The following is a 27,796-nucleotide window of genomic DNA, read 5'->3' as shown; positions in this document are numbered from 1 at the left end:
CTTACTCCTACTGTTGAAAGGAAAATTAAGCATGGATTGCTCCTTGGGGATTGCTCTGCTCCTCATTATGACCCTTGATAAAGTACTTGCCCTCACCAAAAGCCTCCTCCTGCTTAATTGATTTATAAGAACACACAGAAACTATTTTTAAGAAGGTGTTGCATTTCTCTTCTAAGGTTTAACCATTAATTTATCCTTTATTTAAAAGTTACTAAATAAAGTTTCTGTCACTAAAATTAGCTGTACAATATGCAATCTGAAACTAGTTTTTTAGTTATCAGTTGTATTTTACAGATTCAGACATGAGATATTTCTTTGGATTACTTTCAAAATAAGTATGACAATGATAGGAAAATGGGTTGATAGTGACTGGAATTTAAATGAATATATTTTAAAAGACTATTTTAAACCTCTGCAATACTTTGTAGCACATTATCTTTCTCATCTGCCTGTCAGTGCAACAATAGCTCTCATGGCAGCCAAATGATTATAGTATTAAACATATAAAGCTTACTTCTTATTGATTCTTTACAATACTTTTATAACAATTATTATAGGATTTTGCTTTCCGGGGGCAACATGGCAACTCATCTTCAAATATAATATTTTATTTCAGCTTGAACTTGCAGATCAAGAGTAAACAACGTGGTGCCTTCCAGATGTTTATTATTATTTATTTTACATGATAAAATGAAGATAAAATAAAAATACAGATTTTAAAAAGAATTAAAACCATTTCTACAACCTCTAAAACCAATAAAATAATTCCTACAACACACACACACACACACGTATGTATGTATGTATGTATGTATGTGGGACTCAAGGAATGCTCTCTTAAAAACATCTTCAGTAGGTACCTAAACATCATGACACAGCTAATTTCAGCTGGTAATTAGTTCCCAAGGGATGAGCTGCAACACTAAAAGTCAACAATATTCTTGAAACTACTACTCACAAACCTGATTAGGACTGGGGGCCTGATAATTGGAGGTTCCCCAGACTGGTTGGATGGGAGGTTGCTCTGGTTGTGGTAGCGCTCCTTCTGAAAGAGTGGGTATGCATCTTGGGTTTATTTCTGGAGCCATTGCTGGAGCCATTGCTCAGGTGGTCTCAGTGGCGCAGAGTGCCTTCCAACAGCTTTGGCTGGTGGACCAGCTGTGCCTCTATCTGGACAGGGAAAGCCCAATGGCTGTCATTGATGCTCTGGTAACCTCCAGGTTAGATTACTGCAATGCTTTCTACATGGGGCTGACTCTGAAGATGGTTCACAAACTTCAGCTAATGCAGTATTCAGCAACCAACCCTGGCCCAACTGCACTGGCTGCCAATTACGTACGTTTCTGAGGCCAATTCAAAGTGCTGGTTTTGATCTATTAAGCTTTAAACAGCTCAGGACCGCAATACCTCAAGGACCATCTCGCCCCATATGAACCAATCCAGACCCTCAGATCATCACCTGAGGCTCTTCTTTCTGTGCCTCCCCCATGAGACATCCAGAGGGTGGCAACATGAGAATGGGTCTTTTCTGCAGTGGCTCCCTGCTTGTGGAATTCTCTCCCCTGGAAAGTTGGCCTGGCACCCTTGTTTCATATCTTTATGTGCCAGGCAAAACCATTCCTCTTCTTCCAGGCCTTTAGCTAATTAAACAATCTGTGGCCTTTTAAACTATGTGGGAGCGTATTGTTTTTGTTTGTTACTATGTTATGTATTTTTGTGTGGTGTATACTTGTATTTTGTCCCTGTGATCCTCAGATGAAGGGCAGTCTAGAAATGTAATAAATAAATAAATAAATAAATAAATAAATAATCTCCGACCATTGGCCTTGCTGGCTGAGACTGATGTCCAACACCTGGAGAACATCATGCAGAAATATTACTCAGGTCATCTGAAGGGGCCCTCCTGCTTGTACCACACATTGCTGAGGTCTGATCTGCAGTTTTATGGAGTAGGGTATTTAACAAAGTAGTACCTGGTATTCAGGGATGCGGGTGGCGCTATGGGTTAAACCACAGAGCCTAGGACTTGCCGATCAGAAGGTCGGCAGTTTGAATCCCAGCGATGGGGTGAGCTCCCTTTGTTCGGTCCCTGCTCCTGCCAGTTTGAAAGCATGTCAAAGTGCAAGAAGATAAATAGGTACCACTCTGGCGGGAAGGTAAACGGCGTTTCCATGCGCTGCTCTGGTTCGCCAGAAGCGGCTTAGTCATGCTGGCCACATGACCCGGAAGCTGTACGCCGGCTCCCTCGGCCAATAAAGCAAGATGAGCGCCGCAACCCCAAATTCGGTCACGACTGGACCTTATGGTCAGGGGTCCCTTTACCTTTTTACCTGGTATTCCTCCTCCTGAAATTAGACATGTGCTGGTGATCTTCAGTATCCAGCACATATTGCAAGACTTTTTTTTGCTTACACAAGTCTTCCCAGAATAGCTATGTTAAGCCATGTATTATTTTTGTCAAAGCAGAATCTCAATATTAAGTTTGATGTTGCTTTATTAGGTCTGCAAACGAGACATAATGGCTGGCAACAGCAACCCCACTGTGTGGGAATCCCTGGTTCACACAAAAGCTCCTACAGACATGGAAATTATTCATTACTTATACTTTTTAAAACATATCTATACTAGTTACCTTAATCACTTCGGAAACTGCAACTACACCCACAACCATAAAATAAAATGTTAATGTTAGCTGGCTCTTGCATACTGCGGGAGCTGGCAGAACGTCAAGGTAGCCTTTATAAAATGACAGCATTTAACATACGCAAGAGAAAGTGTGAAAGTTGAAGAGGAAGCATAAATGAATATTTTTTAAGTATCTCTTGTGTGGTGTAATCTATGAAACTGAGGAACACCTTTCTAGCTCAAATATATTCTTGATCTACTATTGCAAAGTTTAAGCAGGCAAGAATTGTGAATTAACCATTCATTTTACATGAAGAAGAATGTGCCTAAATGCTAGTCAAAACACAAAAATTGGGTTACATATTTCGTACAGCCCAATTATCAAAGCTCTGTGTCTGCACATGTCACAGGGAAATAAACAGGGCTTGCAGTTGAAGAATTGTTTGACTGAGGCAACCTTATTCAGTTAATTCAGTTAATTTCCCTTTAGGCTAATTAACAGCTATATATGACCTTTAGCTGTGGCAGATTCCAATCTTACCCAATGAACTAAGTTTTAAGAAATATCTATCCAAATAGGATTGATTACTGATTCATGCATTATGAAGAGCACAATTCAATGCCATTTTAAAGACTGGAATAACGCCCCATAATAAGCTGATTAGACTACAAATGAGATCTTATCCACACAGCCATCACCCTATAATAATGCTGATGTTGCCATATCTACATTAATCTAAAATTTAAAACCAAATATATCATTTTAGACTGATACTGAAACCTTGCAAAAACTTATGTTCATAACATTTGAATTAAAAGCATATTAAATGGATTCATTAGAAAATTCTCCTCTTTGCCTTGCATTTTCCCGACAATGTCTACATCCTTAGGCTACAAAACAATTTTTATAATTGGTGCAATAAATCACGAAGTATTGACTTAAAGTTAAGAAAAATTGTTGCCTGGGTGATTAAAATACGAAAACAAAATAAATCCTTTTCTAAATTATAAGATATCCATACACTTCTTGTTTACACAGGTATGAGTACGGAATTGAGCAACGGCATACTTATATATGAAATCATTGTTTATTTAGATGGTTTTACACTTGAAACGTGCTATGGAAATTTTTCTTTGATTTTTCCACACCATAACATAGACATTTTAAATAAGCTCTGCCCTGTGATTAGGGGACACAGATTCAGAATAACTCACTACAGTCACAATTCACACCACAATAATAAGAGAAGACGTTTCTGGCCCCTGTTAACTGGCTATACGGGTTTAGAAAAATATAGGTGCATACTACTTATTCCAAACTTATAGGACTCAAGAATGAACACTTTGAGGAAGCTATAGGAAGCTACAGGAAGTATAAGGAGGATGTAAATCCTGCATGATTAATCAACTATTAAACACAGCTTTCTAGAGTTATCTTTTTCCATACACATGCAACAGGCTAGAAATAAGTTTGAGGGACTAGGTAAACGGGGCTGAAAAGGAGCATGTATGGCAACAATTCTTCAAACATGTTGTCAGTTTGGGTACCATTTTCTGAAGCAATTCCAATTTATATTGCAAACTTAAACTGGCAACTTTCAATTACTGGATTTGGTTATTAACAGATCCTAAAACTTTACCAATAATTTATAACAGGAAACTGCAGCTCACTTTCCCCACATTTATTCTCTTGATCAGCACTTCTAAAGCACACTTTTGCTTACAAAGATAAGATATATAATAATGAAAATAAGAAAAACAACTCATCACTCCAAAATTAGGCAAAAGAACAAAAATCCAAAAGAAATAATTTAGATATAAAAGAGGTAAATGAATTCCACTGAACACGGATTCTAATTTCTTATACTATTCCTTCTTGATGAAACAAATCAGAGCTGGGATAGCTCAGTACATCATGAGACTCATAATACCAGGGTCATGGGTTTGAGCCACATGTTGGGCAAAAGATTCCTACAATTCAGGGGGATAGACTCGATGACCCTCGTGGTCCCTTCAACTCTACAATTCTATGATTTTATTATTCTATGAAAACTGCTAAACAAACATCTGACAATAGTCTCAGATGTAAATATCTGTGCCTTAAGATAAAACTATTCAGTCATAATAACTACCAGGAGAGACAGAACCATTCATTTTCAACGACACCCATGAATACCTTCGTTGAGTTTTCAGAATTTACTAAGGAACTGATTAAAACATGAATTACATCTTCCCAACCCAATTCTGCATGCACAATACAATTTTCTACTGTTGCCTCCTCACCATCAGCAGCTCTCGCATGAGCAGAGAGCTTGCAGAAGTATCGCTAAGTAGGGACCTAACAAAATTTGTAAGCTACTAACTAGATCAATTCCATGATCTTCAATATTGCATGTAACGTATAGTGGTTATTTGATACTGGTTATATTGAACAGTAACTGAGAGATACTATGCACACCAATAATCTCTGTTTTACCAATTATTTTTACCAATTATTTTTCTGCATGATGGCTTCAGCTGTATGGAGGTCAGGCAAGACTCTACAGCATCCTGGACAGCTCCATGCAGAGCTCAGGCTGAATACTCCATAACTGAGGTATAGGAGTACAGAACCTAAATGCTGTTTTAGCCTTAGACAGGCGGTGCAGCACCCAGCTTTGTCTTCCATGTGAGGAGCCCTTTCAATTATAGGTGCCCAGCCCACTTTAGGAGTCGTTGACTCAGATGGCATGGCACAGTCTCCAACAGACACTATGGGTAGGACTCACCTAACAAATCCCATCAGCAGAAGCCCTGTGCAAGGACTTCCCCTCGAAACAGCCTCGTGGAGGTTGAGAGAACCCTGAAGCAGTACACAGGGGAAGAAGGAGAATAGTTCCATCTGGCAAACTGAATAGCTTGTGCTGATCAAAATATTTAATGTAGTGTGACTTTGAATTCCTCCCTATGGATCCACTAGGGCTTCTGAGCAGAAGTCAGAGCAGGCCAATATGACTTCCTTAGGCTGGAGAAGTAGCAGCACAATTGGGCTCCTCTTCCTTCTTGTTTAGTATGAACATTCCTGTTATATGCCAAATCCCTGGCCTCATCCTCCTGAATATGGGGAGTCCAATCCCAGCGTCACAAGAGGGACAATTTTTGTGCATTCTCATTTGGGGACATCATTTCTCTCCCTTCAAAGTGAAAGAAGAAAACAAGAAATGAAAGATTGCTACCTGGATGGTGGAGTTTTCACACTAATAAGGAACTGCAGAAATGAAGCGAGAATGAATTAAATAATTATACTGCTCTATACATTTTCTATACAGTGGTACCTCGGGTTACATATGCTTCAGGTTACATACGCTTCAGGCTACAGACTCCGCTAACCCAAAAATATTACCTCGGGTTAAGAACTTTGCTTCAGTATGAGAACAGAAATCGTGCAGTGGCGGTGCAGCGGTGGCAGGAGGCCCCATTAGCTACAGTGGTGCTTCGGGTTAAGAACAGTTTCAGGTTAAGAACAGACCTCCAGAATGAATTAAGTTCTTAACCCGAGGTACCACTGTATACATACCCAGTGAAAGCTTGATGTTACCTGTTTTTTTTCTATGCTGAATGAGAAAACCACACATTTTTAAGAACTGGTTTAAACTTTTCCCCTAAAACTATGATGCATCCCAGCTGTTCTAATTATGATTGTTTTTTCAGCATTTAACATTTTGCCTCTTTACTGCTGCCTGAAATTATAAGTTTATTTATGTTCACATTTCAGCTGAAGAAACACAACTTTTAATTGTTAACAGATGTAATATCAAAGTATGCTGATTATGTAAATGAAGGCGGGGCGTGTGTTGTCATAATCCTAAAAGCTGTATCACAACTTGTCTATGTGCTACTAATTTACTTGTTTGTTTGTTCCATTTAATCCTTTCTTGATGGCACTCTGTAGCAACACTTGAAAATTATTTTTAGAATAGCTGTTAAATTACAAAGCAACAACCCTTTTTAACCCATACGACCCTAGCTTCCTTATTCTCTTCACCGTGCAGATTTCTTTTATGAAAGCACAATTATAAATAAGGATTTAGTGCAGAATGTTACAGATCCCAAAGAGTCAGCTATTGATAAAATTGCACGGTATAACAGATAATGCCTTTTGGTTATAGATTATCCTATTGTTTATCCACTTCAATGTGTGAGAAGACTTGAAAAATGAATTACTTTTGACCTAGAATTTATTGTTTCTGGAAGAAGTTTTAATTTCACATCAATGCATCAGAGGGAAAATAATTGTGCACACCAAAGATGTGCTGATTGTGTTTTGTGCTATTTTAAAATGCAGTTACACAGATTAAAATAATAATAGGGCACTCTAATTCACATAATGGCACATATCACCTGTCTTTTTGTCAATGACACATTTAAAAGCATCTTTTTATTAGAAACACAAATCAATACACTCAAGGGATTGCAATAACTACCCTAGGCAATTTGTATTATCATTTCCTTCTTTATGTTCTGACTCTTAAGTAACTTATTATTATGAATGGCATGAAAATGGCAACCTGTCACAATTGATTTTTTAAGACCAAGGGTTTTGTTCCCCTTCATTCCTTCCTTCTTTTGATATAACTATCTTCCTACGAAATAAAGGTTCAATTTATAAAAGGCAATCTCAAGTTTCAGCTCATGATAGCTGAAATGACTTTTTAATGGTCTTTAGAAAGATTATTACCTGGGATTAGCAGCTATCTGCATAGTTTTGACTGTAATTTCCCTCCTCCAACCAGGCAGGATACAAAAATAATTAATTAATTATGAAAGAATGAATTAATTAATGAATCTGAAAAGCAGATCTTAACACGACAGGCAGGTTGATGTAGGATAAGGTGGTATTTTTGGTACCCTGGCTCCAAGACATTTAGGACTTTAATACAGGGATGGATGACATATTTTGGTCTGAGAGGTCTATTCACCCTTGGCCAATCCTCTGGGAACTGCATGCTAGCAGTGGGTGTGGCTATCCTACAAATCCACATGTGCACACCAAAACAGCCCCACCCACCCCTTCAGCAGATGCGCTAAACAAGGTTACTGATCTGATAATCGAGTAAGGGGCAATTTGTACCTCCTAGCCCAGCACTGCACCCACTTTTTTTATTATGACCAAAATTAGTAGGGTCATGGACACCAGAAAAATTAATGGTATTAAAGAGCTAAGAGGTCTAGGAGGAAACAACAGTTTGCACTCACTTTGGTCTACCAGAGAGAGACAAGTCAGTTTCGGTGCTAAACACAAGCTATAAGCCAGACTGAAATAGGATTGGATTCTAGTCGTGGGCTTAGCACTGATAATTATCCCCCAAAGGCTGAGAACTGACAAAATAACATTATCTAGAATACCAAAACCTGTGTAATCATTGATGAGCTGAATTCAGAAAGAAATCTTCTCAATTAAAAACAAAAAAAATGGGCAGGAGGGAGCTAATGAAGCATTAGCAGACTGAGAAAACTCACTCTACGAGCAACTGTATTTCACGGATGCTTGAAATGTTTCTCCGAAACAACAATTTTCAAACACAAAAGCCAACCTCAAAAAAATTAAGCACCATACTAATCATAACTGAGCAGCATCTTATAACCTCAGCAATGCTTCTTCTCCACTGTTTGGGCCTTACACCTCTCCTCACTACTTCTAATGGGTCCACATCTCAACTGAGACCTGCAAGGCTTGTTTATTTTACGCTAGTAAGTCATTGACTCGTGACGCCCTATGTTGCCCTTAAGAGACCCTCTCCAACTTGAGAAACACTTCAATAAAGGCCATAACTGAATACCATTTGGATGAAATCCAATGTTAGTCACACTCAATGCCAGACCCATTGAAGCCAATGAAATTAAGACCATTAATTTCAGTGAGTCTACACTGAGTAAGTCTTAGTTGGAGATCACCCTTTATCTGAATTTTCACCACACACATAATGATATACATTCCCCAGGTTTTAAGCATGCCACCTTTATGCACTACCCAAAATAATTATGAGTAACAAGAAGTAACTTAAAAACTGACCAAGGAAATACCAAAATGATGAAATGGAAGCATGTTCCATTGCTGGAAAAGCTAATCTAGTACAGTACTGTAAAGCACAGATGGGAAACTATTTTCAATAGAAATAAATACAATAAGCAAAATTTAGGACAAGTAATCAGTTGTACTGGCTGAATTGGTAGAGAATCATAATATATGAATTTAAAACAAATACATAGGAAAGGTAAAGGTGTTCAGAATTTTAAAGGCATTTAGTCCAGCACTCTTTCTCATCAAACCAGCCTACCTTATTCTTTGGATTGGAGGTGTTCATTACACTCCGAGTCTCTTTTCCAGTATAAATAACAACACCAATTACTGTTCCTGCAATAAATAAAACAAAGAAAACTGTTTATAGGAAAACTTTATAACTTGGGAAATAAAATGCTAAAAAATGGTAATATAATTATTCATTCAGCTATCATAAAAATACAAACTTTCCTCTTAGTATTGTTGATGTAGAAAACTACTACAGTGGTACCTCAGGTTAAGTACTTACAGTGGTACCTCGGGTTACATATACTTCAGGTTACATACGCTTCAGGTTACATACTCCACTAACCCAGAAACAGTACCTCGGGTTAAGAAATTTGCTTCAGGTTGAGAACAGAAATTGCACGACGGCGGCGCAGCAGCAGCAGCGGGAGGCCCCATTAGCTAAAGTGGTGCTTCAGGTTAAGAACAGTTTCAGGTTAAGAACGGACCTCCAGAACGAATTAAGTACGTAACTAGAGGTACCACTGTAATTCGTTCTGGAGGTCCGTTCTTAACCTAAAGCTGTTCTTAACCTGAAGCACCACTTTAGCTAATGGGGCCTCCCGCTGCTGCTGCTGCGCCACCGGAGCATGATTTCTGTTCTCATCCTGAAGCAAAGTTCTTATCCCGAGGTAATATTTCTGGGTTAGCAGAGTCTGTAACCTGAAGCGTTTGTAATCTGAAGCGTATGTAACCCGAGGTACCACTGTACAATATAATATTGTGGGCTCATTCACATATTTTATCTGCCTAAGTAAACTCTCTCCCCACCCGTCTGGTCATTTGAGAACCCTTGTGCATCTAACGTAACAGCTATTTGAGGGCAGTTAATAGTATGGAGTGACTTCAGGTAAGAATTTTTGAACTCTCCACTAGGCTATACAGTGCCCACCCCACTCACTTACACGTGCATTGCATTCCAGGTCCCCACACACATAATTTCATATGTGAAATAGCATAAAGTCTAAATGCCTATTTTCCCCAGTTTTCCAGTTGTCTCTCTCTCCACATCAATAAAGCATGCATTGTTTACCTGAGGCAACAACTGTGCTTGCCCATAATGTATTTTCTATGCTTAGGCTTTCATGAACTGTTGGGTCACTGTCTTCCTGTTAAAAACAAAGCCAACTTGTAAAACTGTTTTTCAAAAATACTGTATAATCATACATGCATGTATGGGGAAATATTGCCTCTAACAATATTGTATACGCACACATTCATAATGGACTAGCATTTAAAGATCATTAGGATTTTTATATGGTAATAAATGTCAGATAAAATTGTGAGAAAATTATAATAAATATTTTTTTAAAAATATATAAAATTGTTTAGAATTAAATATTGCATCTAGAATTTAATTGATTTAAGTGGTTAACTTAAAACAATTTGGTCTCACTGATGCGAATCAAGTGAATTTCACTGGGATGGACAGAGCAATCCAAACCACCACATCTGTTGGCAGGGAGGGGTTTGAATGAATCATTATATATCCTGCTTACTAAAAAGGGGCCCATGGTGGCAGAAAACCCCACCACTTGGATGAAGGGCAGAGAGCAATGGGAATAATGCTCAACAAAAAGCTCCTCCTTCAGTCTTCTCTCATCTCCACCCATGGATTACCTGTCCCAGTACCTGCAACTCCGCTCAGCAAATACACTAAAGCAATACATGTATGCCTTGCGAAAAACTCAAAATAGACCCTGGAGCAACAGCGCCCGTGCTCACTTGGGCCAAAGTCCCAGAATGACACAGGTAATGGGACATTAGTTAGCAGTTTAGGGTAAAGTAAAGGTAAAGGACCCCTAGACAGTTAAGTCCAGTCAAAGGCAACTATGGGGTACGGTACTCATCTCACTTCAGGCCAAGAGAGCCGGCATTTGTCCACAAACAGCTTCCCGGGTCATGTGACCTGCATGACTAAACCGCTTCTGGCTCATGGAGAACTGTGACGAGTGCCAGAGCGCACAGAAACTGTGTTTATCTTCCCACCACAGTGGTACCTATTTATCTACTTGCACTGGCATGCTTTCAAACTACTAGGTTGGCAGAAGCTGGGACAGAGCATCGGGAGCTCACCGTGTTGCGCGGATTCAAACTGACAACCTTCCGATTGGCAAGCCCAAAAGGCTCAGTGGTTTAGGCCACAGAGCCACCTGCGTCCCTTGAGGATGTTTAGGAGTGCTTTTGGAGCCATCTTTGTCAATGAAGGGCCAGGCGACCTCTGCAGTAAAGAGTGCCTATCAGCAGCTTTGGATGGTATGTCAACTTCCTGCCCAGGGCTCCTTTGGTAGGAAGGACAGGATATAAATTCAGTAATTGTTCCATTTCCTGGAGAGAAATAGCTTGGCCACTGTGAACTCATGTTTAGACCCGAATTTGGAGAATGCTGTGATGAGTGGTGATGACTGTTTTTTTCACTGGATCCATATCACATCACTGCTAAGGTATCTTAGCAGTGCCTATTAGCCACCTTAGCAGACCGCCTATTAGACACCAAGCCAATTTTAAGATCTTTTTGCTTACATATAAAGTTCTAAGCAACTCTGGACTTGCAAATGTCACTCTGTATTGATTTCTAGTGGTACATTGCATGATCCTCATCTCTATGGTTGATAAATTCCTTCTGAGAAGTGTGGAATAGCACCTTAACTGGTCATTCCCTTTCTTGAAAACACTTAGTAAAATACAGTTCGAGAATCTCAGAGCTAACTTGCATTAAATATCATTTTCTTTTAATATATTACATACTTGGGACAACGTGATATAGTAATAATTGTTGCTTACCCGTGTAAAGGTACCTTCAAAGCTGTGAATATCCATTTGTGGCTTCTGAGCATAAACATATGCATTGATTGAAAAAAGATCCTAGAACAGATAATTTTGAAATTTCCATGTATCAAAATGCCACTAATACCTTCAGCAATAAGGCTAATCGGTTAATTGGGACTTGGGTATTATTATGGATGTTGGAGAGCTGTTTTTTTTTTTTTGTATATTTATTTTAGATTTTGTTGTGATTTATGTGTAAATTATTCAGTATGTCTTTGTATTTTTTGATGTTTAATGTAGTTTATGACTACATTTGTTATGTTGTAGCTATGTATTTTTTCCATGCCGTAAGCAACCTTTAGCATGGTTTGAACTGTGGAAAGGCGGCATACAAATAAAATTATGTATGTAATTCGTTATATCTAATGGTGTCTCTCAGGAGAAGGAAGGGCTTTTGAAGAGGCATATGTCAGTGGAAAGGGGAGACTACAACAAAGGGTCCCTCAAGCCTTCAGAGGAGATTGCAGCACTGCAGACAGAGAATCCCACTTCCACTAATGGATGTATTCACTGGCTTAAAGAGAATCATATCAGTTGGACAGAAACAATTTAATATTCTTCCCCATAGGTATCTTATAGGGATCAGTACTGCCCTGTTGCTCTCTTGCCTCTCCATCTCACTGTACATGTGCAGAAGCAGCATAGCACAACATTACAATTTATAGCACAAAATTTCCCTCTCTGTGTACTAGACATTACTAGAGATTATGCACGAGGAAATGATTATTTGTTGGGCATTTATTTTTTCTTGAGCGAAAACTAATACTTAATTAATTGCTCACAGATAAAGGTATATTAAAAAGTGTTTAACAGCACATGCCTAGACCTTAATCCCTATCAAACTTTTAAACATTTTTATTTTCACAGATGGAGATCAAAAGGTAAATGACAATCTGGCGATACTAACTGATGCATATACGTAGTCTAGCTTGCTTCTGCTTTCTAAACTCAAGTACAAGAAATATAATGCCACTAGAGATACAGTATGCATATTTTTCCTCTTCAAAATACTTGCAAGTCACTGTTTTATAGAGGAAAGCAGCAATTTATACAGGCATATGTTTTGAATACCTGTACAATATAGAGTAAAATAATAACAAATACTCGTACCCATATACAAAATGTTTACAAAATGAGACTCAGATTCCACTGGCTCACAGTAGTTTCACTTCCTGGTTTCCCTTGGTGCATATGTTGTTTATGGAATTTTCCCTGGCCATATGGTGATCTTATCCACCTTTGTAATTTCTGTGGTTATTCAGTTATATATCCTCAGTGACATCTAGGGATCTTGAACATTTCTACACTGGGGTGTGTATCTCAGGAACAGTAGTTTTTATATTATGAACTTTGATGATATAATTATTTGTGGGAGATGCTGTTGTGAATTTATTTCATTACTGTCTATTATTGCCAAATATCACCCCCTTTTTTTAAAACCCAGAAACCAATCTACTCATATTAATGTATTCAACTAACATCACATACAATGGCACCCACTGGAATCACAGCTACAACTCTGGCATGTTTTTCTGGAACACTTTGTTTCACGGGGAGGAAGGGGCAAGGAGTATATGTATGGGGGAATATAGTTTTGTATTCACTTTGTTGAAAAACCAATAAAATATAATTATATTTAAAAGGATGTATTCAAATTTCTCCTCCTTGTATAAGCAAACAATATGGAGAATGTTTCACTTTCCAAGTGGCTGTATGTCCACCACAGTAAATGGCCACTGACTGCATCCTTTGGTCCAGGGAAGTAGTAATTTGAACATAGGAACCAGTTTCAGTGCATAAAAGTCCCCACTGCACATGATTAATCATAATCAAAAAAAGAGTGCTGATACAAAGAGCAACAATTGAAATGTAAGGTACATAGCCTTATGTTGTGATTGTGAGCATGCAAACACTCCTTTCATAGTTGGGGGGCCTCAAGTGCAGAAAGTTCCTGTCTCCCCATCATCCTTTTAGCTGTGTGAGCTATGCTCAGGGATGTTTGGATCAGGTGTACATGTGGTTATTTGAAAAGTATCAGCAGTAAAAACTAAGCACTGGTAAACACACATATTTTCTATCAGGCATAACTGTTAGATTAAAAGGTGATTATGACTGTTAAATATAGTTCTCTATATACATTTTTAAAGAAAAGCAAGCAAAAGTTCCTAACATAATCAACAAGTAAATTTATCAGGATGTTTCCATTTAGTTTTAAAAGAATGCAACTCTAACCATAGCTTCTTCTTCACATTCTGCTGAATTATTTATGCTTGCTCATATATTTTATTCATATTTTAAGAGAGCAAATCAGATTTCAACATCTTCCATTACAAATCATCTGTTTTTATGCTAAATCATCAACCATTTATTGTAAGCTTTCACACAAACTTCCATTCAGTGCATTTTTGTTCTTCTAAGTTAGTTTTCATCAGCCTCTTGAGAAATAATTCATATGAAACTAATACACATGTGGTGTCCTATATCTTCATCATTCAGTTCTTCTCAATCTGTTATCACCTACAATTTAGACAATCCAGGCTATTATGTGCTTTATTGTGCACAGAAAAATAAGAGTCTCAGTACAGCAGAAAACTAATACCACACACATACTTGTAATACAATAAAAACTATTAATGAAGTGAGCCAAGCACGAAAGTTTTTTTTTTTTACTTTACATACTCTCATGCTTTGCAGAAATGGTTAAGCTGTGAAGAAACTAGATCACTTTAACATTTGACGTTTTCCTTGAAACAGCATAGCCATCACATCTAAATTGTCTCAAAAGCAAGGAAAGAGCTAGTGATATATCATGAAAAAATGATATACCCAAAGCCTCCATGACAAACTTCAAAATTAGTACAGACTGTATTTTAAATAATCCAATGAGAGAGTAAATGTTTATTGTTGATTCTATACCTCTGCCACCATGCAATTTATTTTTAAACTAAAACTAAAACAATAATGTTTCTAAACTTATTGATTCTCATACACTGTCACTTATGTCTTTAGACAAGAGAAAATTAAGACCATTTTAATTTCCAAATGTAAGTTAAAAGTAAGGGGACTTACAACACATTGTATCATGGAAATATAATATTTAAACAATTATTAGAGAGAAGTTGTTTAGCTGAACATCTCCGTCTAACTTACAGGGAAGCATTTTGTAAGGATGCATCTAATTGTTTGCATAAGTCATGAAAGAACTAAATGATGGCACAATAATGACAATGTTTTCCTCTACAGTTCACAATAATAATTTAGAAATCACTCTAGAGTTATCAATAATGTAGAAAAACCTCCTCTATTAGGTCAAGGGCAACATTTGTTCACCTTACTTAAAGATCATTAAAATACATCCTTAATCATAACATGCAGTTCATTACAAATAAAATTGCCTCTGGTTCAATAAAACTAATTAAATGTAAATGGTATTGTTTACTGCTGTATGGATCTTTTGATATAAATCAGCAAGTCACCATTTATTGAAAATTACAGTGACCTCATTGCTGCTAATAAATTTCCGTGATCATTTAAGCCAGAGAAGAATATCCCAGAATATGCACAGTGCAGAAAGACACTATCCCACATATGACTATGAAACCAAGAAACCTAACCTGGGTGTTACAGTTCTTACAGCTCAGCCATCATTAAATGACTTGTTGAAATTTTAATTCTCTGATCACATTAAGTGGTTTTGGAAGACAACAAAATCTGTACTGATCATCTTTGGTGGTGTCATCTGTTCTTTAAGAAAGCTCTAAAGGTTTACCGGTTTATTTATTCTGGGTGTCACTGTGGATAAGGTTACAGTCCTACATTGATGATGGAACTGACAGCCCATGACAACACAAGATACAATCCTTTACATCGGATAACTACAGAAATCAAAATGAGTGACAGTTATGGACAGTGTATGTTAACTACATGACTATATTGCTTAGTCTACATCTATGCATGCTCTGTTTCTTTTCCTTTAACTACTACTTTAAATATTAAAAGGAGTACAAATTCCCAATACTTTTAGGGCGCATGTAGCTGTATCCTTTTTTTTTTCCGTGAATCGTGACTACTTAGAACTAGTCTTGTTTAACCCATTTATTCAACGAAAGCTTGACTTTTACAAGATTTATGTTCTCTATATTAGTAACCTCATATGTTATCCCAGAGGTCAGGGCTGAATCCTTGTTAGTGGCATTAAGAATGTACCTGAGTCCAAATTAAACCCTGTTACTGAAAGCTTTCTGACTTGGAAAACCCACTTCCTAATTTTGATCACTTTTCCCTTAAGGGGTGGGGGTACTCTCTGTTCTCAGAATCATGAGTAAGCATTTGGAATTGGTTAGTCAAGTGCTTCCCTAAGGACTAGGTCACTGGACTTGTTGAGGCACAGAATTAAGTAAGATTTATCTTGTATATAGGAGGACATGTGTACTCGAAAAGCTCTCGGACATCTATACTCTTGCTTGCTATTTTAGTGGATGAAGCTAGGAGACAGTAGGCAGCAACTACTACTGTCTCTCATCAATCCTACATAGAGGGTGAAAGATTAAAAAATGACTTGCAAAAAAACTTTTACAGAACTACTGATTTCTCTAATGCCTGAATATTTTATGTTCTGTGGACTGCAGGAGAAAGTGGCAGTAGGGTGAGATATTAAACAGGCAAAGCCGCAATGACTGCAGCGAGTATGGACTGTAGCAGAGGTGAAAACATGAAGCATCTCCTCAGCCATTTTAGAAGCAGCCCAGCAGGTGGCATTCAAGAATTACTGTAAAACTGAATCAGCCCATCCTCAGCAAAATGCAATTCATTTGCTTACATGCTAACCAGGGAATCATACAATCACAATTTGTGTGTGTGCATGAGCACTGGGGGTTATACATTATTAAATATATATGACTCACATGAACTTTGCTGGCAACTATTAAACTGCAAGGATTTTGAAGCATTTCATATAACAGGGTTTAGTTAAAAATACACAATTTGAGAGCTTTTTAGTATCTTTGTTTTAAGAAAATCAAGTCAGCTGCCCTTCTCCTGACTCAGTTATTTGGTACCATAGATGCTGTTCAGGACTGCAGCATCTCTCTCAGTCACAGACACAATGTGATGTGCAAAACAGAGAGAGGGGGGATTCACTCTCTGCCATTATTCCATTCTCCCACACAAATTACCCTCTAAGGTCATTTCACAAATTTTGGCGATTCCCGTGACAAATTGTCCCTGAGGTATTTGCAGCTCTTGTATTTGCAGCACGGCTGTACTCGCATATACCTGATTATGTAAAGTAACCCTACCAAATGAATGCTGTAAACATGGATCCCATAGTTTCTACAATAGCAGTAACTCCAGAAAGGGTAGCTATTCCAAAGAACAAAAATCCTTTGGATTCAAGCTACTGCATATATTTTCAAACAAATATGAGTTTCAAACAAATAGCAGCATCACTATACTGCACGTTATTGGTTTTATTTCAGAAATAAACCTGAGAAATGCATTTACTATTTACTGGGTTAAGTGGCAATACTATTCTTTCACACTAGATAAAAAGCAGAAACTGAAAGTAGCAAATAAATCACACTTTAAAAAAATTAAAACTGTATTTTCAGCACAAACTGATGCATATTTTATTCAAAATGGAATCTCACTGTTTTCAATGTAACTTACTTCTTAGTGAGTGTGCTTATAATTTCAGCCTTAATCTAATTCATTAATTTCAACTGTGGATTTCATGACACAGGTGAATAGAGCAGACCATAGTTTATCTTGTTTGAAGGCACACCTGGGTGACTATAGGTGTGAATTCACAGAAGGTAAATAAGAATGCTCTAAGTTATTTTCTGTTAGAGTAATGTCACAACTAACTGGAAATAGCCACTGAAGTCCCTACTTTCATTTAGCCAGATGTTTCCAGCTTTATGGTACATATTCTGTATTTCAGGACCAACACACACTGTAGCTAAAATCCAAATGGTTGTCTTAGGCTTGCACATGTCTAGCGGGATTTTAGGTTTTTCCCTTTGAACTCATTCCTCATTTCACCTTAAGAACTGCTTTTGAAACTTCTTCCAATTTCAAAATCATTCAGCCATGAAGCATGGCAGGGATGCTGCCTAAGAAACAAATCAGATATCCCTAGGATAACATGTAGCAACTTGCACAGTTTGAAATTAAAATATTTATATTCTACTCATTCCATGCTTGAGGTGCCTTACAACCATAATAATGAACACCCACTATTTATAAAAACAAAAAAATACAAGTAAGCAAACCATTAGAAAACAACAGCTTGTATATACCAATTCTACATTTTCTCTTTGAAAGACCACCTTTCAATAAATACTGTAAGCATGTTCAATACACTGACAATATTAAAACAATAATTCTTGTCATATTTCCTTAAGCACCACTTTAAATTTAATTACCCGGGCATAGAGTAACAGAGAATATAATTAGTGGGTCTCCAGTAAATGCTGCTACTCCAACTTTAGTGTCTTCTGATTTTATATATACTTACTGTTTACGGAAAGTCAGTGTTATGCACATACAATTTTTTGATCTGGAAATTTTAAACACAACTTCTTCATAACATGTATCTGCATAAGGCACAGGGAAAGAAGTGAAATGTATAACTACAATGCTTACCCCTAAAGCTGGCAATCTCTGTGTGCAACTAACAGCAACTTTTAGTTTCCAGTCTGTTTCACCATCTAGCTGATCAGTTCGGATAAAACATGAACCTTAAAAATGCAAAAGAAACAAAAACATGACAGATGTTTTAGATCCCATTAAAATGGAAATGGACATAAGCTATGGAAGAGTTGCTTTTGAAATTGTCTTACAACAATGTTCTTAATTCTAGTAGGGCACAGGGAAACAAACAGGAAGATTCCTATAGACACAGTGCAAGAGGCAAAGGCACGTGTATGCAAAGTTTTTCTTGAGTTTCCTAAACCTTTTTAAACTTCACAAAGTTAACATTTTAGGATTCTCATGTCTGACTTGCCTTGGTAGCCAGCAAAACTATATGGCTTCCTCTGCTCTTCCTTCAACTCAAGAGAGAGGGGCAAAATGTTGTCCCTGCAGTTGTGCAAACCACGCATCTTCAACCCTTTCAGACCCAGGACCCACTTTAAACCCAAACATGCATTTGGGGACCCATTTCTTAATCTTTTGCCATATATTTGTTTGGAGGTAGTGCTCCTGCTATGAACCACCTCGGATCACGTCACAACCCACCATTTCAAGAGCAGTGTGATAGAGAAGCTACTGCCTTCAGAGGGACTCTACTTCTTGAAGTCACTGCTTCAAACGCCAGTGGCACTATAGGCATGAGCTTACCACCTTTTTTTCAGAGCGTGTGAGCGTTGTGCTTGCATTCACACTGGGCTTTTGAAGCACCCTGAAGCAGAAGAATCTCTTTGAAGCCTGAGCACTCTGAAGCCCATGGTACGGTCAAAGACAAACACACTCATCTCTCACTTTGTGCTTTTGTTAATACACAGACTCACTCCTGGTGAACCCATTTGTGGACTCCTGTTTAACTTAATAGAGAATGCATCAGCCAAGGTTTTTCTAGAAAATCAGTTTTCCAATATAAGGACCAACCAGCAAAAAAACTTAAGGGGAAATTTTTCATTCTTCATGTACTAGCTACATATTAAATGAACTAAGGATGACCAGCACAAACTGACTCTGTGTGCTTGGGCAATTGGTTGAGCCACTGGCAGCCAGAGGCTAGATCCAGTGGGCTACCAGCTGGTCAATCCTGCTGCAGAAAACAGACTATATCATAAACACAAATCTATTGTGTAATAATCCTAGTAGTCAACTCTAGTTTCATCTTGGAAAATTGCTGCCCAAAATGTGCACTGGCAAAAATCCATCTTCTCTTATATGGCTTGAATCATTTTACATTGCCAAGTAAATGCTCACTTGTAGCCTGGTTCAAGTGTCAATTTCTCAGAAATAATGGGGAATGATGGAATTAAGAATGGTGTGTTCAAGAACGAGATTAAATCAATACATTTTTGGTGCCATACTCAAAGGTCCCTGGTGCAAGTAAAATCTAACTAAACCAGCAATTTAAGACTGAAGACACCTGAAATTATAACTAGCCTAAAAGTGGAATTTTCACACAATACTCTCTCAGAAGAACTTACAGATGTCCAATGTCTACACTATTTTATAAAACATGTAAGAAATAAAACTTTTTTTAAAAAAAAGACACTTTCATAAAGTACTAAATTTCAAACAATGCTATATAAAACTTTGGTTCACAGCTGAAAACTACACATGTCCTAAAAGATGGGCCGAGGTCTGTATAAAATAATTAACTACCGGTACTTCTGGAAAATCCAAACATAGTAAGCATTTTTCAGACATAGCTATTGAAATTGAAAACACTGTAAATAAGCATAAGACAACGTGAGAATGCCACACTCCTATAGTACACTCTAATCAACAGTCTATTTTCCATCATACTTTCCCTATACAAGACATTTCATGGTTCTCTTTACCCTTCCTGTCAATGGCTGCTCTCATCCATCAATTTCATTTAGAATTATACTATAGATCAATGCAGTTCAAGACCAGTGTGGCTCCTGTGAATGGTTGACTGCACATATATTCATTTAATAGAGCTCACACTATGACATGTATTGGCCAGCTGCATTTCCTCTCCACTTCAGCAGTTAATTTCATCAATAACTTATCTCATAGTCCGTTTCCCTTTTATCCAGAAAAAGAGACTGCTTTGTGCCAAGTCAGCTTTCAATAGTGATCACTACAGCAAAACCTAAACAATAAAACGTCCTCCTATCCAGGCATTTTGAAATAATTCTTTAGCACTATTGGCAAGACTTTTCAATGTACCAAGACATACTAATTCTTAAGTTTAGATAATGAAAGTTCAAAAGTATAAAAATTAAACAGGCAACAGCAAAGAACACATAAGAAATAACTAACTGCAGTTAATTCAAATACTTTATTAATAATTTACATAGGCTGAGTTCATACATGATGTTAAGCCAAACAATGGCTTGGCATGAAGGAGCAAATATGCAGGTTCCTGGAAAAAAGAAGCTCATGGTCCTTTTGTCCCTCCTGCAGTTCTGCTGTATTCACATTGCTGTAAGCCAAGACATGGTTACATTTGAACCTGGGCTCATGGTTTAATAAACCATGAGCTGTAAGCCATAGAACAAACCTTGACTACATCTCATGATTTGCCTGGAGCTAAACAAAACAACAAGCCTGGATTCAGATGTAACGCTAAAACAAACCATGGCTTAGCTCACAGAAGCACAGGCAGGCAGGCAAAGAGAAAGAGCAAATATCTTCCCTTTGAGAACTCATGTTTGCTTGTTCTTGCTAAGGCATGGTTTGATAGTGTTATATGCGAACTAGGTCATAGTTTGCATACCGCTTGCCAAACTGAAACTGCAGTCATCCACAGCTATGACAAATAAACAATTCCTTAAACTTTAGAAATGAGAGGTGAAAATAATTATATTTATTTATATTGATACTTATTTCCTCATCACCTTATTGGAACCACCCTTTCAAACTTTTCTCTATGACTACAAGGGTTTAATTTTTAGTTTGATTTTTAACATAAAGGATCCAATACGGAAATAAAATAGAAGGAAAAATTGAAGCTCCAAACAAATATTCTTTTTTTTTAACCGTACATCTCTAGATGTCCCACTTAAATGTTGCATAATTGGTGAAAACTGGAAGATATTAAGACTCTAGCATTAATTGTTGTCTAGTATTGATTTCTTTTGATATCATCAACTATGGCATCCCTCTGAGCTGCTTATCTGGGTTTTGCTTAGGAGAAATGGGAGTCCTAGTTCTTCTTCCATAAGTGATATTAGAAGGTGGTGCTGGGGCTGTTAGCTTATGGGGTGTGTCAATTTTCCACCTTGCCCCCTATGCTTTTTAACATTTACATAAAACCACTGGGAGAAGTAATCTGGTGGTCTGGGCTAAAGTGTCATCAGTATGCAGATGACACTCAGTTCTATCTATTTTTAAAGACTTATATTCCACTCCTCATTACAGGTGATCTTGGGGTGGGCCAAAACAAAATATAACACAATAAAAACAAAATAGAATACACTTCAAAAACAGGCACCACCCCTCATCCAAATAAGAATTAGCCATCCTCTGAACCCAATCAGTCAAACCCCCTCAGTCACTCAGGACTAACTGGGGTTCTCTAACACATCAGAGACCACGATATTTGTCATTAGTACAGTCAATCATTCTACTTTTCAAAGCTCAGAGAGGCTTACATGGGACTTCTGTTTATCTAAGCACTGATGTTATCTGCACACACTTAATAATCATTGGGTGCTCCCAATCCACTCACTAGACCACTGCTACCAATACCAATCTGATCTCTCATCCTCCAGTATTATGCACAGGCTTTGCAAATAAGTTCATCAGTAGCCTGTCTACTAAAACATGCATGAATTTACAAGAGAAAGTCAAGAGTTACATGACAGCCTCTCATTGCTGCTTCCCCTTTACAAAGTTTAATAGATCAAAGACCCATATTAATAAGATATTGCAAAATGAACCTTCCAAGATTTCCAGTGGTCAGCTGACCTGCTCATGGAGTAGGTAGTCTGTGTCAGTGCATTTTCATTCCTCCACTTCACCCTAGCCTAGAGTCAGAGACATGGTGCAGCTAGCTAGCCATGCAGCTTAGTTTACTTCCATCTGATATCCCCCCCGGTGTGTGAACTATAGGAAGAATAAGGGGAGCGGATGGCACTGTGGTCTAAACCCTGAGCCTCTTGGGCTTGCTGATTGGAAGGTCGGCAGTTCGAATCTGCACGACAAAGTGAGCTCCCATTGCTCTGTTCCTCTGTGTTCTACCTTGCTTCTGCGAACCTAGCAGTCCCAAAGCACTCCAGTGCAAGTAGATAAATAGGTACTGCTGCAGTGGGAAGGTAAATAGCGTTTCCGTGTGCTCTGATTTCCATCACGGTCCTTTATGCGCCAGTAGCGGTTTAGTCATGCTGGCCACATGACCCAGAAAGCTGTGGACAAAAGCCGGCTCCTTCGGCCTGAAGCCAGATGAGCACCACAACCCCATAGTCGCCTTTGGCTGGACTTAACCGTCCAGGCGTCCTTTACCTTTACCTTTTACAGGAAGAATTCAAGTCTGCCACTGAACCCAGAAAAATGAGTTATAAACAGGGCTACAAAGCAGCAAAAATATATTGAGGGAAGAAAATGGAAGAATGGAGAAAAGAGGGTGTAAATAGGAAGCCACCTCCACAAACAGCAGAAATTTCTGTCAAAAGTGTGTCTGTCAAAAAATGCTTGTGGATGCAGAGAGAGGTAGCATAATGCTCTGTCCCTTCCCTCTGGCCAATCTTGCCATGACTGGGCTGGAATTTTAGTCCTGTCAAAAGAATTTATGGATGAGACTTGAGCTGATCCTATACAAGGCGAATTTCTCCCAAACTGGGATTCAAGGTATATGCTGGTCACCCTTCAAGTTGAAGGAGTTTTTTCCATATTGGCATATTTTATGCTTTCCCTGGAGTAATTCTTCAGATGATATTTCTACACTAGCCTTGTCATATTAAAAAAATAAAAGTCAAATCCTTAGGCGATACCAGCCCATTCCACTTTCAGAATTTTTATCTTAAAGCAGGACTGACCATCCAGTTTTTGCTAAATATAGAATTATTTAGTATTAGCTGGGTAAGTCATCTGACTCTGGAATTAATGCTCAAGGCAGGATGTATAAGAAATAAAGAACATCTTATGAAAAACAGAAAATTGCAAGCATTATTTTTATTCAGAACTCACAGATAAGAGACACTGTTAAACATTAATAAGAATAAATGATTTGCTGAGACAAAAGCTGAATATTTTGGAAAACTTCAATTAATAATTTTGCAATATTACAAACTAGCTGCAAATAAACACAAGGAGAGCTGAATATATATGTAAAACTTCAATGAAAATGGGGGGGGGGCAACCCCAAGCTAGATAAATAGTTGTTTCGTCTTGTGCCTAAGGTAAAATTATGTACCTAGGGTAAAATTATGCTCTCATTTTCTCTTTGTATTAAAGCTATAACCATGATGCTTTAAATCAATTATTCAGAAAGCCTCAAATTTTCAACATGATGCAACTGAGTAAGATTTGATTTACTTTTTTTTAAAAGAATGAGATTATGCTAACATGTTCTCCTTTTATGCCACCGTGCAGCTAAGGCTGTATAAATAGAAGCTATTCTGTCTGTATTCTCTCTCAAGTGTTGTGTCTGATAAATTTTTCACAAATGAGAACATTAGCTACAACTAATGCCAGTTAAGCCTCACCAAAACTGAATTATTAAATCTTCTTGCCTATATCCTGTTACAGACTTCTTATGAATACTTGATTTTATTTTGTATAATTGACAAGACTTGTCAGGAAAGGGTGGTTTTAATGGCAATCAAATTAAGATCAACTGGTATAAGTGTCACAATGAAGAGTCTGTGTCAAGTGCTGAAGAATTAATTGATGGGTTATTGAGAAACAAGGCATGTGAAGCTGTCATAAAGTGTTGTAATATTAGCAACCTGCTTGCTATGAGTCAGAAACTAAGAGCCCGGGGTTTTATGTCCACACAGAACAAAAGTTTATTTTAAATCATTTATATCACTATATGGCAGAAACATTTTAAGCAGCTGACAAGCTGAAGAGCACCACTGAGTTGACATGTTGGGGGTACAGAGCTTCATTTACTATATTCAAAAGAAAAGTTCAGCTTGGATAGCTTACGGTAAAAAGAAACTGTAATATATGACAAATATTTATGCCATAATGTTGTCACACTTGGGACACAGGGAAAAACATATTGACATTTATAAGAGATTGATGAAAATTAGTTCTAAAGCATTAATTTTTCCTAATACCACTGAAAGAACTATGTTCACTCAGGAGATATTTGATCTGAATTAAGAAACTGATGAAGCAATTGATTAATTGGAATTTAAGCCATCAGTCACTGGATCCATCAACAGAATCATTTACATTCTAAACAATCAGCTTATGGTCCAATAGGATACCATGTATTAATACACAGTCAATATGATACCCCTGAACTCATCACAATTCCTTATTGACAAGCACACAGATGCTTTTAATCCAAGCTTGATCACGCTGCATATATTTTAGGGGTCTTATATTGACTCTGTACGTTTTAGGAATTTTTATTTTATTAAATACATTACAGAATTATTTTGCATTCACTGAGCATCATCCAGAGAAAAGGAGATATTTAAAGCATCTGCCCACGTTCTTAAATTCTAATTATACAATTTATATCCTCTTTAGAAGTAGAACCACATCCCAAACCTTCCTTTTCTTGAAACATTTAAAAAATCAAAAGGGTTAAAACAAGCAAAGTCATCATGCGCAAGCAACAAATTCATTTTGAAATTATATCCCATTTTTGAGAATTACTGAAAACACGACAATTGTGATAGACATAATACTAACTAGTTTAAATTAATATACTGGAACTAATCAGAGTTGGAAGGGACCCTGAGGGTCCTCTAGTCCAACCCCCTGCAAAGTAGGAATCTTTCATCCAATGTGGGGCTTAAACCCACAACCCTGAAATTAAGAGTCTTGTGCTCTACGATCTGAGCTATCCCTCCTCTTGGTGGGAGCATGGACTTGGATAGCTTGGCATTGGAAGATTTCCAAGGACTTACACTAAAATAAATTTATAACCAAGTATGGGAATAGCCCTTGTAGAGAAGCTGAGTCAGCAGTTATGAATGGCAAGAGGGCAGGAAGAAATGGATGCTAATACAGCAGACTGGAGGAGCTTCATAACCTATACCAAGAAGGAAGATATTGGGCAACATCATTTCAGAATATCTGGCCTCTGCCACTAATATGGTTTTTGTGTGTAAAACTAAGTAAATAAATACATAAGAAATGAGAAATATACGCATTCTTGTTACATGAAAGCTGAAATCCTAAGTGTACTTACTAGGAAGTAAGTACCACTGAACTCTGTGAGATTTAACTGAGTAAATTTTAGGATTGTACGGTAAATCTCACTAACTGTTGCAAACAGTATTTCAGAATATCTGGCCTCTATTATTCTTTCAGTCTAGATTTAACCTGCCATTTTATTTACTTTTCAACCCTCAAAATGGTTTGTATTTATCTCTGTGACCACTACTGCCACATGATCTTTAGAGGCAATACTTGACATATTGTTACCTGGTGATGCTGGAGCCCAAACCAAGAAACCTTTGTGTGCAAAATGTGCAGTATACCACAGACCAATGACTCTCCCTGTATAGTCCCCAGATAATTTTGTGTTAGCCAACGCTATATTAAGAACTGCTTTAAGTGAGGCTCTTAAACCAGGTATATGCCCACATAATTCTTTTAGTTCATACAAACCTACTTTACTACTGAGATGAGTTGATTCCTAGCACTCATGTGCAACACATACATTCACCTGATATATAAAGTACATTAACAACTTTAATGATTCTTAGACCACTGCTACCAGTAATAAGTTGCCTTAACAAAGCGCTAAACAAAACTCCACTTTAAAGAAATGTAATATGTGAGTAAAAGCAAAGATTGAACCCTCTCGAGCAATTTGGAGGCTTCTCAAGGGAAGAAGAGGAGGCAGCCGTATTGTATTAATGGAAGTCTGTTCTGTTCATGAATGGACATCACTGGATTTCCACTCTCCCCTCCTCTCTCTGTGCCCTTTCCAAATCTGCCCTGGGGGTTGGGGGAACCCCTCCGGAACAAATTTAGGGGATGTGCAAGCAGAAGAGAGGGGGGAAGTTCCATTATGCAAGTTGAACTCATTGTACTGACAAAATGATTTAGCTGGATTTCACCCATACTTATTAAGTAATACACAGCATTCATTTAGCACTGAGACCCTGGGCTCCTTTGGAAATAAAGGCTGAATATAAATTTAATAACAGGGACGCGGGTGGCGCTGTGGGTTCAACCACAGAGCCTAGGACTTGTCGATCAGAAGGTTGGCGGTTCGAATCCCCGCAACGGGGTGAGGTCCCGTTGCTCGGTCCCAGCTCCTGCCAACCTAGCAGTTCGAAAGCACGTCAAAGTGCAATTAGATAAATAGGTACCGCTCCTGCGGGAAGGTAAACGGCGTTTCCGTGCGCTGCTCTGGTTCGCCAGAAGCGGCTTAGTCATGCTGGCCACATGACCCGGAACCTGTATGCCGGCTCCCTCGGCCAATAAAGCGAGAGCCGCAACCCCAGAGTTGGTCACAACTGGACCTAATGGTATAATAAATAATAAATAAAAAGAGTGTTTGAACATTCAAAAAATTGTATATATAGGTTGGTATTTAAGTGACAGGTGTGATGTTCTACACAGAGTTCAGTTCCGCCTTAACAGTGGAAGTCCCTGCATTGCCAAAATACCCCTCCCCACCCCTGCCCCTCACTCCCAGCAAAAAAAGGTCAAGGGCCCTCAGGTCCAGTAAATACCTTATGAAGTGCCACCAGCAGTCAGAAAAAATGCATACCTCTGCATTCTGGCCCTTATTCTTGTGTAAATCTTGCACAATCACTAGAATGTGGGTGAAAGACACCCCCATATTGCAGCTGAAGGGCTAAGCCTGATAAAAATTAACCACTTTGCAATTCATAACAGGTTCAAGCTTTAAACCAAGGATTGTTTTTCCTTTTCAGCTCAGTCTTGGCCACTAAACTACACTAGCTCTTTAAGTATTAGCATATTAAGTATACTATTAGTATACTTTGTATTAATGCTATTATTCCACTTGAGTTTATGTATAAAACAATAGGTGGAACACATAAAAGCGATATTATTCAGTGGCTTGAGATAGGTGTCAAAACATTGCTAGCCTGAGTTAAATCAAATGTTAAAACTGGAATAGGAGCTGAGATACGGGAACAGATTAAAGTAGTTTGGACAGATTGTTGGCAGTCACTCATGCCCTGAAGATAAAAGTTTATTTGGCCG

At 37.9% G+C, this 27,796-nt stretch overlaps 1 protein-coding gene across 6 annotated transcripts in view; it reads right to left on the bottom strand.

The window, feature by feature from the left end:
• Nucleotides 1-27,796, bottom strand: part of ATP9B (ATPase phospholipid transporting 9B (putative)) — a 118,446-nt gene that overhangs the window by 51,564 nt on the left and 39,086 nt on the right. For all 6 annotated transcript variants that reach the window (XM_053396685.1, XM_053396686.1, XM_053396687.1 and 3 more), the window contains 4 exons: nt 18,425-18,519; nt 11,735-11,815; nt 9,984-10,059; nt 8,943-9,019 (listed from right to left, as the gene is read on the bottom strand). In XM_053396685.1, coding sequence (XP_053252660.1) covers nt 8,943-9,019; nt 9,984-10,059; nt 11,735-11,815; nt 18,425-18,519 — 329 coding nt within the window. The remainder of the gene's footprint in view (nt 1-8,942; nt 9,020-9,983; nt 10,060-11,734; nt 11,816-18,424; nt 18,520-27,796) is intronic.

The sequence above is a fragment of the Podarcis raffonei genome, chromosome 7 (assembly GCF_027172205.1).
Source record: "Podarcis raffonei isolate rPodRaf1 chromosome 7, rPodRaf1.pri, whole genome shotgun sequence".
Classification (NCBI taxonomy): Eukaryota; Metazoa; Chordata; class Lepidosauria; order Squamata; family Lacertidae; genus Podarcis; species Podarcis raffonei.
Note: the sequence above shows the minus strand (reverse complement) of the source record. Positions and strands in the feature narration are given on the sequence as shown.